General features: G+C 37.2%; 2 protein-coding genes across 3 annotated transcripts in view; both read right to left on the reverse strand.

The window, feature by feature from the left end:
- The window catches only part of ctnnbl1 (catenin, beta like 1), a 36283-nt gene extending 24493 nt beyond the window's left edge, over positions 1-11790 (reverse strand). The window contains exons 1-10 of the mRNA XM_008318383.3: positions 11609-11790; positions 10603-10839; positions 8268-8374; positions 7989-8128; positions 7532-7629; positions 6316-6409; positions 4072-4163; positions 3073-3145; positions 1581-1639; positions 1297-1445 (exon numbers count right to left, since the gene is read on the reverse strand). Of these exons, the coding sequence (XP_008316605.1) occupies positions 1297-1445; positions 1581-1639; positions 3073-3145; positions 4072-4163; positions 6316-6409; positions 7532-7629; positions 7989-8128; positions 8268-8374; positions 10603-10839; positions 11609-11638 (1079 nt within the window). The 5' untranslated portion in view covers positions 11639-11790. The remainder of the gene's footprint in view (positions 1-1296; positions 1446-1580; positions 1640-3072; positions 3146-4071; positions 4164-6315; positions 6410-7531; positions 7630-7988; positions 8129-8267; positions 8375-10602; positions 10840-11608) is intronic.
- snphb (syntaphilin b) overlaps positions 1-15869 on the reverse strand; it is a 1167912-nt gene that overhangs the window by 734483 nt on the left and 417560 nt on the right. The gene's annotated exons all lie outside the window — the stretch shown is intronic.

The following is a 15869-nucleotide window of genomic DNA, read 5'->3' on the forward strand; positions in this document are numbered from 1 at the left end:
CTGACAACATTTTCCCACCCATTCGCCCAATATCTACAACATCAGTTAATGAAGTTTTGAAATGTAGCTCTTTTGTAGAGGTGTTTTCTATTGGGAACATAATAATTGAAAAAAAGCCTGAAATCGTATAGCTACTTATTAACTTAGGACTGCAGCTTTATAAGAAAACAAACCTGTGCAAGTTATTATGTTAGGTGTAGTACAAGGTAACATGAAGGTATGACTAATGGCTGACAGCAATAAATGATGTTCATGGTCAAAAGGTCACAGCTTATCAGGGAGTTTGCTCATTGAAAAACATTTTACAGAGAAAAAAAATCCACACCTGCTTCATGATAAACTCGTTAAACTGTTGTATTTTACAGCTAGAAATAAAAGCATAAATGGCAAAATTGATCAGTGCTGTGATTTAATCAACTTTTTTTTTTAATAAATACGGTACTTGAAAAGTTTCTCAAAGTCACAGTGCAGTTGGCTCTATAATCTCTATTCTCTGTCCTTTTCCAACTGTTTTGTGGATGATTTAGCACACAGAGGGGTTTTGCATTGCAATAATGAGATATTGATCCACATCCTAAATCTGGGTTTCCAATGATGTGATGTGATTATCAGCAGCAGTGTGTGGCGGCGGTTGAGGTTTCAGAAACTCTGTATAATGTATCTTTATGAGTTTAAGGTTACATCTTTGCCTTGCCTGCCTTGTTCCACCGACTGCTGATTGATTGTAATAGCAGCCCGACTGCAGCAGAGAAGACGGATGTGCTGTGAAGTGCAATGCCATAGCCTGTTATGCTCCTAGTTTTTGAATTATCACAATGCACAAAGTTCTAAAACTGCTTTTATCTCCTACTTAACAGCTTATTTTGCAGAAGAGTGTACTACAGATTTACATACGTGTATATGTATATCTGCCACGTAGATGTAAATGTAGAAAAAAACGCAGGTGTGGTTCTATTTCACAGTAAATAAACTCTGGCTATTTAGTCAAAAATTACCTTTGTCTTTTATGTGAGACTAAGTAGTTGAACAATAATAAACTAGTTTCTCTTCGACTTAAAACAGATTTAGATATATTTTAAATACTAGGAAGAGTAGCACACTTTTGGTCTTCTCACTTTTTTGAAACCATGGTGTGCAGTAATGATGAATCGGCCCATATCAATGTTAAAAATGTGTTCAAAGCCAAGTGCCAGCTGTGAGCAGAAACACTGATTCTCATTTGAATGTGAAGTTATTTATTCACTGATAATTAATTATGGACTGATGCTTTTGGACAGCTCCTAAGTGAAGACTCACCTCAGCATCAGGTTCATCAGTTGAAGCCCTTCTCCTTTGAGAAAGCGATCCCGATTAGAGGCCAGCATGAGACAGGAGCACAGGGCATCAAAGAGATTCTCCATCATCTCCTGCTCCTCAGCGGTGGAAGGGTTGTGACGCTTGAACACCTAAGAGGAAGAGAAGGAGAGACAATGAGAGAAGGAGGAAAGAAAATGGATATTGATGGCAACAGTTGCAATTTTTGGATGATGGTTTTAAAAAGGACTTCTGATAAAGAAAACTAAAAATAAAGTAAATCTTACAGATAGTTGCTGCAGCAACACATCAATGCCTTCCATCTCACCCAACAGTTCTCTGGTGTCTGTGAGAAGAAAACAACAAGGCTATTGGATATTACTGAAGAAACAGGAAAAAGAAGATTAAATTAAGATGACAAAACAGGGAGTGGGAGGAACCTAAAAATACATATTACAAGGCAAGGTGGGGGAAGGAAATGAGCCACAGCAGAAGAAAAAAAAAACATGTAGGTGACAGAAAGACATCACTGGTCAAATTAAGGTAAAGACAAACAAACTACATATTCCATATATACATCCCATGTATGGAGAAATCACGACTCATGGAAAAATATTTATACTTTTTAATAACTGTGTTTTATTCCCAACAGCCTAAACTCCTGACAGTTTTCACAAGAGACACCCCTCCCCCCCATCAGAATCATGATGTGTTTAAATGTAACTAGACAAATGACAGGAACAACACAGCAAATCTACAGGATCTTAATGAGTTGGGCTTTGAAGCCTTCTCATTTGTAGCAGCAGGTATTCTTGCACAAAACCTTCTCAGACTGGTGTCACAGCAGTGATATGACAGAAGGAGATAATTACAGTCAGATTAGCACATAAAAGAATCCTTTTTCTTAAACTAAAAAGTTGTTTCACACAGTGACTGGCAGTGTGGTGCAGAGCACTGTTTATGGCCACAGACATTTTTATCCACTTTTTTATTCCCCTTAAAATGTTTTTTCTCTCTTCCTTGTATTTAAATGGCAGCAGAGACAGGTGAAGAAGCTCCAATGGAGATAAGGAAAAGTAGAAAAAACTTTTATTGAGTGCAGTGGGTACTATTAATGTCACCACCTGGGGATTAACTGGGGAGTTTTGAAGGAAAAGTAAAAATAAAAGAATGAGGAGGCCATTTTGTAGGTTTAATGTATGTGAGGAGGAGGAAGAAAATGTGGCATATGAAGATGAGGAAACATCTTTGGAAGAAAAAGTGAGATTAGTGCACACATTATGATACATAAAAAAGAAATAGAAAGATGTGAATGAGAATAAAAGAGAAAACGTCCAAGTTTATGTCAGGAGAAAAAACATATTTCAAGAGTAAAATGTTATGATTATAGACTTTGGTCAACCAAATGTGACCTCTGTTTTTAACCCATCATCAAAGTGACCAATGGGCAGCTTTAAGCTCCCGGGGAGCAGTGTGTGGGGACAGTACCATGTTCAGAGCACCTCAGTGGTAACTTGGCAGCTGGTGGACTCAAACCTGAAGCCTTCCGGACCCAAGTCTGCTTCCTTAACCACTAAGCCGCTTCCTTAACCACTAAGCCCCTGTTAGTGTCATGAATTTGGAACAATAGTAGGGTCAGTAAATGTGAAACTATGAACGTTAATGGTGTTGAGCACAAACTGCATCAGAGAGAAAATAGAGCGAATCAGCTGGAGGGAGCAGGAAAGGAAAGGTATGGACTAAAGGGAAATAATGTTGTGTTAGAGGAATCACACTCACTGTCGTTGTTCTGTAGCAGTATTGCTAGAATTTCACTGCAGTAGAGTTTATTGGAATCAAAAGGCATCTTTGCCTAAAAAAGAAAAGAAATTCAGGTTATTGCTGTTTTTGAGGGTCAGGAAAGGAAGCAAGGTGATTGAATTTTTTTTTCAATCAATTTATTTAATCCTTTTAATGTTTTATTTTAACTGTGAATTTTGGTGAAGATATCATTTTACAGTTTTTTCTTTTCCTGTAAATTCTGAAAACCTCTGTTTCTAAACAATGAACAAACTAGTCAGCAGTAGGAGGAGTCTGGAAAAGACAGCACAGACAGCATGGACTGCAGCAGACACATCCTGTCTTGTTAAAGCCCAGCTATCAATACATGTCTGCTCAACGCTTGAAGCCACGCGTTGAAGAGAGAAGAGCCGAGAGAAATATTCTTTTTTTTTCTTGATCGTCTTAAATGATTAAAAAATGAAAAATTCATCTTAGACAGGTAAAGTGCAATATGTCCTGTTCTGTCACCGACTAAAGGGCAATATATTCTACAATTACTTGCAAGTATTGTCCAACTGTGGTAAAACTGTATATTCCTACTTTTATTTTAACATTGTAATATATTCTTTGCATTGTATTTCTCCTGCAATTACAATATATTGTTTTTTTACTGTATAGTTTTCTAGTGTATAGTCTTCACCTGTGACCCTGTGTTGCTGCAACACAACAATGTCCACATTGTGGGATCAATCTAGTGTGTAATTTAATCTAATATATCTATTGACAGAACTGTTTCAGAATCACTTTAAAATAATCTTATAGTTTTAATTATTGGCTTCATTCATACAATCACTGACTATGTCACCTCTGAACCCAACACCAATCTCAAATGTAACTGTGAAAACAGACGGCGGAGTTCTTGGTCGTGTTTTTTCCATTAATGCCTATTGGAACATAACAAGATTTCTCGACCAACCAGCACAGCTCCAAGATCAACATGCTAGCACAACCGCTTACCTTAATTCGCTTTAGCAGCCACTGCATGAGTCCCTGCTGGGCCGCCTCGGCACAAAGACCTGGTCTGAACTCTGCCATGTTTTCAATAATGGCTGTAGGAGACATTCAACATCAGACATGAGACTATTTTCTTCGCCTGTATAGCATCGTCTCAGTGTTAGTGCAGGTGAACAAACGTATCCTACAGACTCTGTGCAAACAAACCCCGTGTGTTAGAATATTATCATTACAAAGGTGCACCTGCCACATATATCTGTTGGAGCAGACTGCAGCAGAACACAGAGAAAGGGAAGGAGAAGGCGACTGGGCTGGTGGTGAAAGAAGAAAGGATGAGAAAGTGAGGATGAAAAGGAAGGAAATAGAAAGGAGATGAGATTAAGAGCACAGGTAAGCTTAAAAATTAGTTGCTTATGGAAAATAGTCCTTGATTTAATTAATTGTTGAGTTGTTATCTACAACTCATTTATAACTTTGGCGGAGGAGGCATCTCTATCAGTGATTCAAACAGAGCAACCAGACAGACAGACAGGCAGAGTCCTGGAGGACAGCAGGCTCAGAGCTGGAAGCAGCCAAGGCAGACAAAAGGCTTATTCAAGCATGGGAAGCTCCCTCGATAACATACACACACACTGAAGCTGTTCTCCCTTCATAACCAAATAACTGAGAGTCAAAGCCCACCCACCCCCCACCCCAAAAACACACACACAAACAACACACACCTCCAAAATCCTCCTGATACTTGGCCTCAATCTGGCAACAACTGAACACAGAGAGCGTGACTTCTTCTTAAACCATCTGCTGGTCCATGACCTACCTACTGAGAACTGGAATCTTTATTTACAGCTGTCCAGACAATGAAAACCACTTTAACTTTTGAGAGATCAAACATAAAAAATACCAAACCCTCAGTTCTGCTTTCATTTTGTTACATTTGTTTATACTGTGACTAAGAAAGGTCCAGGAGATGTGATGGCGGAGACACTAACACGGCTTTAACAAGGTGAATTTTGGTTTTTCCATCCTCTAAATAATGTCAAACTACAGTCATACAGGACTTCCTGTATGAACAGCCCTCAGTCGACACACACACACACCTTAAAGGCACGTCTCCCTGTGGAAAAACTTGTCACATATCAGAGTGCAAGAGGAGCGGGAGGATCAGTAGTGCTCGCCCACAGATATTTATTGAGTCTCACTGGATTTGCGCAAAACATTTCCATTGAGATTTAAATCCAATATGTAAAGTTTGTGGTATTTACTCGATGTCAACTGCAGTAGCAAACTCAGTCCTACCTATAATTTATAATACGACCTACAAACACACACACACACACACACAAACTATACTTCCGCAGCGTTAAGTACCCTTTCTTTCACACCTCGGCTTTATTCTTTTCTGTAACAAAGAGATCGTGATTAACACATTTGTGTCATCAGCTATTTTTTGCCGACGCCTGACAGGTGATGGTGCAACATCCTAATAAGAGAATGTTTCAACTGTAAACTTGTGAATCTTTACTTTGAGATGAAGCAGAGTTTGACAGTTCTGTCCCTGTTTGAAACAGATACAATACAACAATGAGTTTGTGTTCATCATTCAGTTAAAGTTAATCACTGTTAGATATATAATGAACTTAGTTTAAATTATGAAGTGACTTTTGTAATAAACATGCAATAAATATGTAATATAATGTTTTCTTGACATGACCTGGACCAGGCTGTTCATTTCAAACTCATGACAAGCTTTCCTCACTGACTTGGGAGTTTACCTCACTTTCTTAATGTAAACTTAAATCCTGGTGATGCAAAGTGAAGCCACTAGACTGTGAATCACTATGAAGTTCTGACCTTTTCAAATTTGGTGACAACAAAAAACTAATCTGTTAGTGAAGACATAATGGAATACATTTAGTCATAGACTTTGAAGTTCCAACTCAATTCCTCCTGAGAGTCAGATGAAGAAGTGTACTGATTATACCTTTAACCACGTATATAATAATAATAATAAGAGTAATGAGAACTTTACTGATCCCACACTGGGGAAACTGTTGTGTTAACAGCAGATCTGCTGCAACGGGAGGTGTCAAGTATGTAGTTCCTCTGGGGCACAAAACCAGGCCTTTCTGCGTGTAGGGCAGGTGTTAGGAGGCCTGATAACCACTACACTATAGAACTACTGAATGGAATAAAATATAACACGGATTGTTTTTAAAAAATAACAATACAGAATGAGTGTGTTCTTACCCAGTGTGTTGTGAATTCCATCGGCCTCTTCTTTCACCTGTTCATCCAGCCTCTCCATATTCTGCACCAACAGAGCAACGACCTGACCCTCCAGCTGTGGAACAGGGAAGAAGAAATTCAGACGACAAAAGTGTGACGCATTTTTCACACATTCAGTGATGTGAATCCAGGGAGATGAATCACTTCAACCATCTGCAGGGATGGAAAAAAACACTCCACTGTAATATAATATGAAATAATCTCCAAACCTTATTAGTACTGTTAGTTCAATAGGCTTAGAACCAAACAGAGATGTCAGATTTCTGATGGATCAGTCACCAGATATTTCTACGGAAGAAAATGTTTGACCTTTCAGTAAAAAGGACAGAGGATCCTGAGGCCTGACGGCAAGAATATATAATATATTGCAAAAATATATTTATTTCTATTCATTACGTGATTCTGATTTTAATGTAAAGACGAGTGAATAGAAGTCATGAGAGGCGACTAAAACTTTACTCATTCATCAAAGATTTGAGATGAGGTGTCGGCCGCAGTTATTGAGGAGTGATGAATTTCCTCTGCTGCACTACAGGTTTATCAGTACATTATTGTAGTTCGACCTTTGTTCAGTGCAAAATGTCAGCAAACATTATGGCACATCAAAAGTCATGGCTGACTCAGAAACGGAACGACAGACGTGACGGTGATGTGGAGAAAACGAGGGAGAAATTCTGAAAGGATGGAGGAGACCGACAGATTCTGTTTTCCTACATATTTTGTAATATGTAATTGTATATAAATTCTGACTTACAGAAATAAATTTGGATAACGTAGCAGCTAGAAACGGAACCTCACTGCACATTGAGGACCTCCTAAAAGGCCTTTTGTTAACTTTCAAACAAATCTGTGACATTTTTTGTCAAGTTAAATAAATGCATCATTTCTAATAGTTGCAGGTGAGATAAAATCCACATGTGTATGCAGATATGTATTGTGACTTTACAAATATATCTTAAACAGTTCCAATACTGGAAGTGCAGCTCCTGGGTAATTACTTGATAACCAAACTCAAACTTTCTGAATGCATTTTAATTTATGCTAAATTGATCCTGCCTCCGATTCTCTAAAGAGACACAAGTCAAAGTTTTTCAGCTGATTCCAATGCACAGTACTGAGCAGTCAATAAGCTGCTCCATCAATACCAACCTGGACTGATGTAAATGTCTGAACTCACCAGAGCATCTATGAGCACCTCAGCTCCCTCCTCGCTCTCATGGAGAGTGTCAATATCTGTCAGCTCCTGCAGGAGGTCCACCACTGCAATGGCAACATGTGCTTCAGGCTAAGGAGGAAGTGGTTTGAAAACATTTGAAATCAACTTATGGTATAGCTTACGTTATTTATTCCTAATTGTAAACCAATATCAATAGACGGGAAAAGGAAAATCATCCCTCACTTCTTTACAACTTCACTAGTTTGTATTTAATGAGAAGAAGGAATCAAATCATGCTTTTGAAGGACAAATAAATTTATATAGCAATCAAATCTGAGAATTGCATTTTAATGATAACACTGACCAATAAGAAATAATGGAAAAGAACTGTCACCGAAGATAAATCTTATGGCTCAGTGACCCCACTGCAGATAGGAGGACAAGAGAAATGAAACAATTTCCAAAAGATAAAGGATATCAGTGTTTTCATGACTGAGGAGACCCAGCAGAGAATGGACCGAATTCAGCTCCACAAGCAGATGGTACAGATCAGGCATTGTGGCGATGACATGCATTTCTTGGATGATGTCGTTCAAATCCAGCTCCGACTCCATGAACCTTGTTAAGAAAGAAAACCTGGTGAATATTTCTGCATAAAAATGTATGATTTTCTACAGATATTTTGAAATTCTTAGTCTAACAAATTATAATTTACCTAGTTCTCTTACATTACTTAAAAAGTCATTGTAAAACTTACTTCTCTGGATTATCTGGAAACTTTATTCTCAGCTCCTGGTTTTTGTAGGATCTTTTCTCAAAGGTCAGGATCATTTTCTTCACTGAGCTCTCGTCCACTGGCTCCATCTGTTTGATCAGCACACAAGAAGGTAGATGGAAAAAACAGATAGAAGACTGTCAGACATAATTAGAACAAAAAATTCTTGGAGGAAACTGTGGCAAAAACAAGCGGATGTCTGGGTAATTGGCTCAAATTTGAGTCCATAAAGGACCAGAGTAATTGTTGGGAGTGGAGGAGAAGCCAGAGCCGGAGAAAAGCTTAGGATTTCAGTGGTAGCATAATTGTTGGAGCTCATGACGGCTTACAAGCCTGTGAAGTGTTGGACAGATAATGACAGGTTAGGAAATTACAACGGTCTGACATTATGGAAGAGAACAGCACTTTTCTCTGAGTGGCTCTTGACACAGCAAATATTCTGAAAGGCTGCAGTGTGGAATAATAGATATAAGATAATGGAGGTTTTCTAATGTGCTACAGAACATGGCAGCAATAGTTCAAGAGAGGAAGAAACTTTTCTGACACACTTCTTCACTGAATAAAAATCATTCACCAGCATTAGAGCAGAACGTCAAGGTTTCACATAATGGTTTTTTAGGTTACCACTGAGAATAATCAGAGAGAGGACAGTAACGTCTAAAAAAACACAATGTTTTCAGTATCTTAGACCATGTTTGGTAGTTCATTAGAGCAGATAGACCAATATTGATCCTCAGCGGTGTCCTACATGCCAACCCATTCCCAACCTTTTCAGGCTTTTGAGCCTAAAATACAAAGTCTTTATTCATGCTTCAGAACTGGGGCAGATGCATAATTATAGTCTGCTTGTTACTGTTACAAGATCCTAAAGTGTCTCAACCCGTTTGGCGGTCCTTGATTTTTCCATCATCACATTTAAGGTTGGCTTATGGAATATAGGATTAACAAAGGGATTCCCAACCTTTTCAGGCTTTTGAGCCCTACTGACATAAAACATTTCTGGCAAACCCAGAATCATTACAGCACCTGTCACTTGGGTAGTCACTTGATCACAGCCGTTAATCACAGCCAGCACAGATATTTTTTTAAGATACAGTATTTATGAAAGTGTAAGAATACAGTTGTTTAAGATTGGGTGTGGTGCTTTAAAAAAGAATAATATATAGTGGAAAAATATTTTATTACTATTCCTTTTATTAATTATTAATTTTTTATTAGTTACACCGATGTAACATCTCATAAGGCTTTTGTGCTTAATTCATCATCTGTCATCGATGTACAAGCTGTGGTTAACAAGCTGAATGAACTTCAATATCGTGTTTATATAATGAGCATGGCTAATCAGCAGTGCCACACTATATCCAAAACAAAACTGACTTCAACAGAAAAGTGGAATATTTTCAGTTAAAGGAGTCTTAATTTACCCAAATATACAGCAGTTGAGAATTCCCAATTATCTCATTTTATGTTGATTTTTCTCACAAACCTGAAAAGGTACATTTATAAATCTCAGAGGAAAGGTTTGATGTAGACTGTGTCTCTCATGCTCTCTGTCTGTGTTAAGATAAATACATTTTTTCAATGTGCATTGTGTTACTGACAGTGCTAATTAAAATACCTATTTAAAGGATAATTATTCCTCTAATGAAGTGTTGTTTTCTTAAAAGACTAGTTTTAAAAAGTTAATAATTTCAACAATGTTCCACTTTCTTTGGTTCTCGAACATAATGCTGAATATTACCAAATATCATGTTGTTTTTAGGTTGTAGAAATCCACTGACATCTTCATAGTCATTTTAACCACACCCAGAATGAAAATTCACAAATTGCCTGAAAAGTTTTACATTGAAGTTTTGCAGCAATAATTAATGTTCATTCATATAATATAACATGTTACATTATCCGAGAATATTTAGCTTTTATGTGACACATATTTTACATGTCAAGGTGTTAATAGTGACTTATGAAAATGGGTGAACATCAAGAGAAAGGTATTACATTCAACAGGAATTTAAATTGTACCTAAGCTTCTATTTGACCAGTTTTCCTTGCAACCAAAACAACGTAATACTTAGTTGAGATTTGCCTCACAGAGCAGAGTTATGTTTTTTTTTAAATCCATACTTTTTGCAAAACAATGACTTGAAAAAAGGTACTCTGTTTTGTGCACTTACATACATAATTTTCACATAAAACATAGACAACCAATTGAAAAAGGTAAACCACGTATTTGATATGCTATAATTAACACATAACAATTTTAAATGAAAATAAGACACAGCTTTCATACAATAACAAAGACAAATTCATGTCCTACCTCTGGTTCCTCTTCATCTTCATCCATCAGTTTGTCTAAAATCTTCTTTTTGTCCTCAAGCTCATTGTTGTCCCTGTTTTCAATGCCTCCTTCACCTCCGATTCCTGCTACAACATCCCGGTATCTCGATGACTCCCTGGAGCCTTGCCCTTTCATCTGTTTGACTCCTCTTGGGTCCTCGTCTCCTCCTGTTGCTCCTCCATTATCCTGCCTAGGTCGCTTTGCACCTCTGTCAGGCTGTGAAAAAAAAACATTGTTAAAAACAAAAACATATTGCATGCATCATTGCATAATGATAATTGCATTATGATAATTAATAATAATGATAATAGTTGCATGTACCAAGCAAGTAGGAATAATATAAAATATATCTGTATCTCTAACTGTATGTCACATAATTTGACATTCCACAGTTGGATCAATAATTAATTTGAAAAAAAATGTCTTGGCATTTAAATATACTGACAATTTCTGATAGAACATTACAAACACGCTGCAAAGAAGTGCGCATCATAACACTACAATAACCCTGCAAAAACTAAAGAGATAAAACATATCCAATCCAAAACGTTAAATGTTTCACAGGTGGCAAAGATGAAATTGAAGTTTATTGTCAAATAAAGTCATTTAAATGTACTACAACCCAAGACAAGAACTATGTGGCTCCATCATAACTATGACAATAATTCTGAGTGAACATTTATTACAGGTGTATAGCATCATTTTCAGCTAACATGCTAACTCCTAGCGCCGATCATCAACAGCGAAAAATACGCTATGGTCCATGCACGCAAAAACTAAATAGCTGATTAAATTCTTGTTTGTTTAGGTACAAAATTATTTGGCAACGATTACACTCCTCTAATAGTAGCTTCAAATACTACAACATTAGCCACGAGCTAGCCTGCTGTATGTAGCCAAATGAATGGGCAGGGCTAACGTTAGCTCTGTAATAAAAAGTTAAGAAAATAATAAAAAAGACAACGCAGGGCAAAGTAATATTCACCTGGTAATTCAGGAGTTCTCCTACATCCATTGGCACAGAATAAAGCAATAAAACGTGATACAGTTCGGCCTAGTTTTACGGAATTTAACCTCAGTATTCACAGCTTTAGCTATTTGGTTAACAAGTACGCATGGCATGCCGTAAACCGTTAGTTGTCGTAGCAGCATTCTGTCGTAAATTCTGCTACCCATACAATGTAGTTCTTAAAATGACCATAGTTGGTTTAAAAGACATTTAGATAAGATCTGTTGTTAACTTGCCATTCGAAAATTGATGCACACATTTCGAAAGACCTCTCATTTTACAGCAAAGCTGCAATGACTGATAAATACCTGCAAGATTCCTCTCGAATGACAGCTATGCCAAAGTTACTGTACTTTATGTATTTTTTTCATGAAGTTAAAGGAACATATTCTTAACCAGATAGCATTAATCAATACAGTTAAAACATTAAAATGTATTATGTTCACATTTACTCTGCCCTAAACACATAGAACATTCTAAATCAAGCTATTAAACTGTGCTGTTTGTTACAGTATTGTTTAAATATAGCAACTTTCCTATTATTTGTTATGTATATTATTTAAATCAGTATCTGAATTGTGTATAATATAACATCTACAATTGGTATTTATTTACAACTTCCAATGGTTGTGTTTTTGTAATAGCATGCCTGAAACACAGTCACTCAGCCAGCAATATTTGATTAATGCTAATTATTAATACTGTAAGTCAATTAGCACAAATAATATTATAATTTTATATTTAAAAAACTATAAGTGAAAGTTGACATTTTAGTAACATTAGACATTCATTCATTTTATAACCCTTGGTGTCATGGTTGTAAAAGTCAAACACACAAGCAACAAGAGTGAAACAAATTATTGTTGGGACTCAAAGAAAGAGATTTAAGCCATATGTTTGCATGGATAAGAATGGATGACTGGAAGAAGAAGATCCTGCTGCAGCGGAGAAGGAAGTACAGCTATTCCAACATTGTAGAGTCAAGAGGAACGGAGTGTTGCAGCCAAGAGAGTTTATGGAAGGAAAGCAGCACAACCAAGTAATCCACATTTACAAAACTAATTTTAATCATTTTTAGAACAAGACACAAAACTAGTTTCTAATAGCTGATGGTAAACTATTTGGAACAAAATAGTTATTAACACTACAACCCAAGTATAACATTCAGTAGCTGCATTTTTATCACACTGTAAACAACCATTCCTACAGAGATTCTTCCAGAACCTGTAGACCACGTCTTTAGTCTGACCTTGATGGACACACCCATTTCTCTGGAATAGACTATGTATAACCATAGTGCAACTATGTGCAACAAGACATGAATAAAAAGGCTGCAGGGTAAAAACAGTTTATATTAAACTGGTTTAAATGCAGACTTACAAACAGATGCTGAAATCTGTTTGGGTGCTTGTGGGTATTTGCTGAAGTCTTGTTTGTAGGATTAGATGCAGCTGGTGGGGAGTTGCTTTGAAGATGGAAAAAATGCAGAATCCAAGTCAGAATTAAAAATACCTTATTGATTTCAGGTTGATGTTGCTATATGTTGTTGCTATATTTACAAAATAACTGGACATGGAATCAACAATATATAATTTTGTTTTAATTACTTCAATTGTCACGGACATCAATCCCAAGACTTAAATAAAACAAATTTGCTAGAAGTTTTGCTGCACGTTTATGAAGCTCTGTGTGTCCACCAAATTATTTGTCCAGACAGGCAGAAAATCACTTTTGCGTCGAGCTTCAAAAGGAAATGTTAAAGTCATGCAGGTTGTAGAAGCAGTCATTGCTGGTTTAGTTTATGGCCACTGATCTGTGACTGTACAGAAGTAGAGCAAAGGATATTATATTAATATTTTCCAAATACAAGACAGCTGAGAATGACGTGACATTTTAAAGATTATTACAATTATTTAAAAAAAGAAACAAAGGAAAAGACATACGACATACAAATTTGCAGTATTTGTTTAGTTCATGTAATGCAGTTAAATAATAACCAGTGCAAAAACGTCGGTTGTGATCAAAATGAAACCAAATTTATCTAATTACATGATAATTCTCGGTCTCCATGGTGAATTGTACCAAGATGATGTGCACATACTGCAGGTTTTATGTTCTGCCAGGCTTATAATGAAATGAATAATGATACTGATTGTTAATCAGGCAGCTAGTGCAGGCTGCTTGGACACACTGTTGACAAGCCAGCTGATGTAAGGAAAACACAACTAAATTGAAACATCAGAGAATAATTCATGTGTGAATACATCTGTTTTCTGAGCACTTGGAAATATTGTCTTAAAACTAATTACCGAAATCAGACAGTTCAGGCCAGGCAGGCTATAGAAGTGTGTTAAAGAAGTGAGTACAAAATCTGTTAATTAAAATCTCCTCTGTTGCAGCTGCCTCCTTTATTACAAATCTTTTCTTTTTTGCACAATTATTAACACGTTCTTCAATTCCTGGAGGAGCAAACAGCTTCCATAAATGACCGTCTGCTTCATGATCATCATTTCCACCACAGAATCATTCTGAGGGCGACGCTGTCGGATCATTTCCAAAGACCCGTACCCCCATTTGTTTTGCAACAGAACAATACAATTTCACGCCAGCTGTGAAGGCTGATTGCCCTAAATCACGAGAGGTCAGTGTGATTGAATCATGCGGCGAAGGCTGATGGAAGTGCACTAAAAAAGTCTCTGTAGTGGTGCTTGAACAAAAGCAGATGCTGATAATCAGTGGTTCTCCTACATCAAGTGGCGCAATCAGATGAGTTTTTTTCTCTCCTCTATGATTTGTGTTATGAATCAAGTCTACCACAACAAAGAAGGAAATGTAAGACGGAAGTTGATGATATGTTGTAGTGATTAGCAGAGAGAGATGAAAATAACTTTGGTCAAGTACTTTTGGAAAGTAAGTTTGGTCATGTTATACTTGTGGAGCCTGAATCTTCTAACAACCGGCAGTGAGTCTTAGCCTCGCACAGTACAAACTGTTCATGGGTTCAAATTGGACCAATCGTATGTTGAGGCGCAAACGCCAGTCCAGGTCATCAAGGAAATGTTATTGTCGATTGTGAATGGAAGAAAAGTTAATTGAAATAAAAGTTAAGTTTCCATGTCAAATTCTCAGTCATAATCTCAGTTTGGAGAAAAATGTCACTAAAATATCGTAAATGAAATATCATTGCTCAAGGACATTTTCATTTTCTCTCTTACAGCATTTCCTGATAAAAATGTTTTTTACTAATTTTAGACATGAGGTAGTCAGGTAGTTGGTGGTAGTTGGGACTCCAAATGCACCAAATGCAAGTTCTAGTTTGTCAACCCAGTAGTAAGACAATCATAGTCACTGTCAGTACATTGTAGGAAAAGTTAATGGAAGCAGATGTAAGAGGTCAGTGTGTGCATTTCACTAACAGCTGGCAGGTTAATAGTAAGAAATGCGCTCCGCTGCAGTCAGATAAACAGTGTTTGAGTCTTTCTGCTCTACCTTCAAGGCTTAACTGCATGAGGGATAAAAAAAACTCGCACTAAACAGAGTGAAGTGTGTTGCTCCAGGGCACTTCAGTGGAAGATATGTAAGAGGCCCAACAGTTCATTACCAGTCCATCTCTGCCTCGGCTGTTTGAACTCCAGCGAAGCTGTAGAATGTTAAGCGTTGCAGGCTCATAAGTTTGTCTTCTTACCAACTGTATCGCTATCAAGCCGCCAATAGAGCAGAAAGCGTACGTTTATTTCCCAGAGTGCATGTTTATCCTGAAATGTCCTTTAAAAAACTGTGTAAAACAACCCTACATCTGGTGCAAAAGCAACTTTCCACAGAGATGAACACAAATCAAACCTGCAGCAGGCATCTGGGACTGTAAAATCCATGTCAAATATGTACACTCGTGGGTGAACAACAAGGAAGCAGCGATATTTACTGTCAGTTTTGAAGGACGTGAAGGACGTAATCTGCATTTAAGCGAGAGGAAGAGAAATCCAATTTTCCTGTTTATGCCGCAGTCGCATTTTAATGTCGGGCATACTCCAGCAGAATCATTACCAGAAGCAAACTGGATGTGAGATGAATGTTAAAGGTGCTATAAGTTACAAATACTGCCTTCTAACACATAGTTGGAAGTAATAGAACTGCAGAGCTTTAATAAGGGAACCCTGTTTTAATTACCTGGGCTCTTTGTCATTTCTGTGACAATCTGCATTAATGTTTTCCTGCACTAACTGGCCACTAGAGCTCA

The sequence above is a fragment of the Cynoglossus semilaevis genome, chromosome 10, assembly GCF_000523025.1.
Source record: "Cynoglossus semilaevis isolate Cse_v1.0 chromosome 10, Cse_v1.0, whole genome shotgun sequence".
In the NCBI taxonomy this organism is placed as follows: Eukaryota; Metazoa; Chordata; class Actinopteri; order Pleuronectiformes; family Cynoglossidae; genus Cynoglossus; species Cynoglossus semilaevis.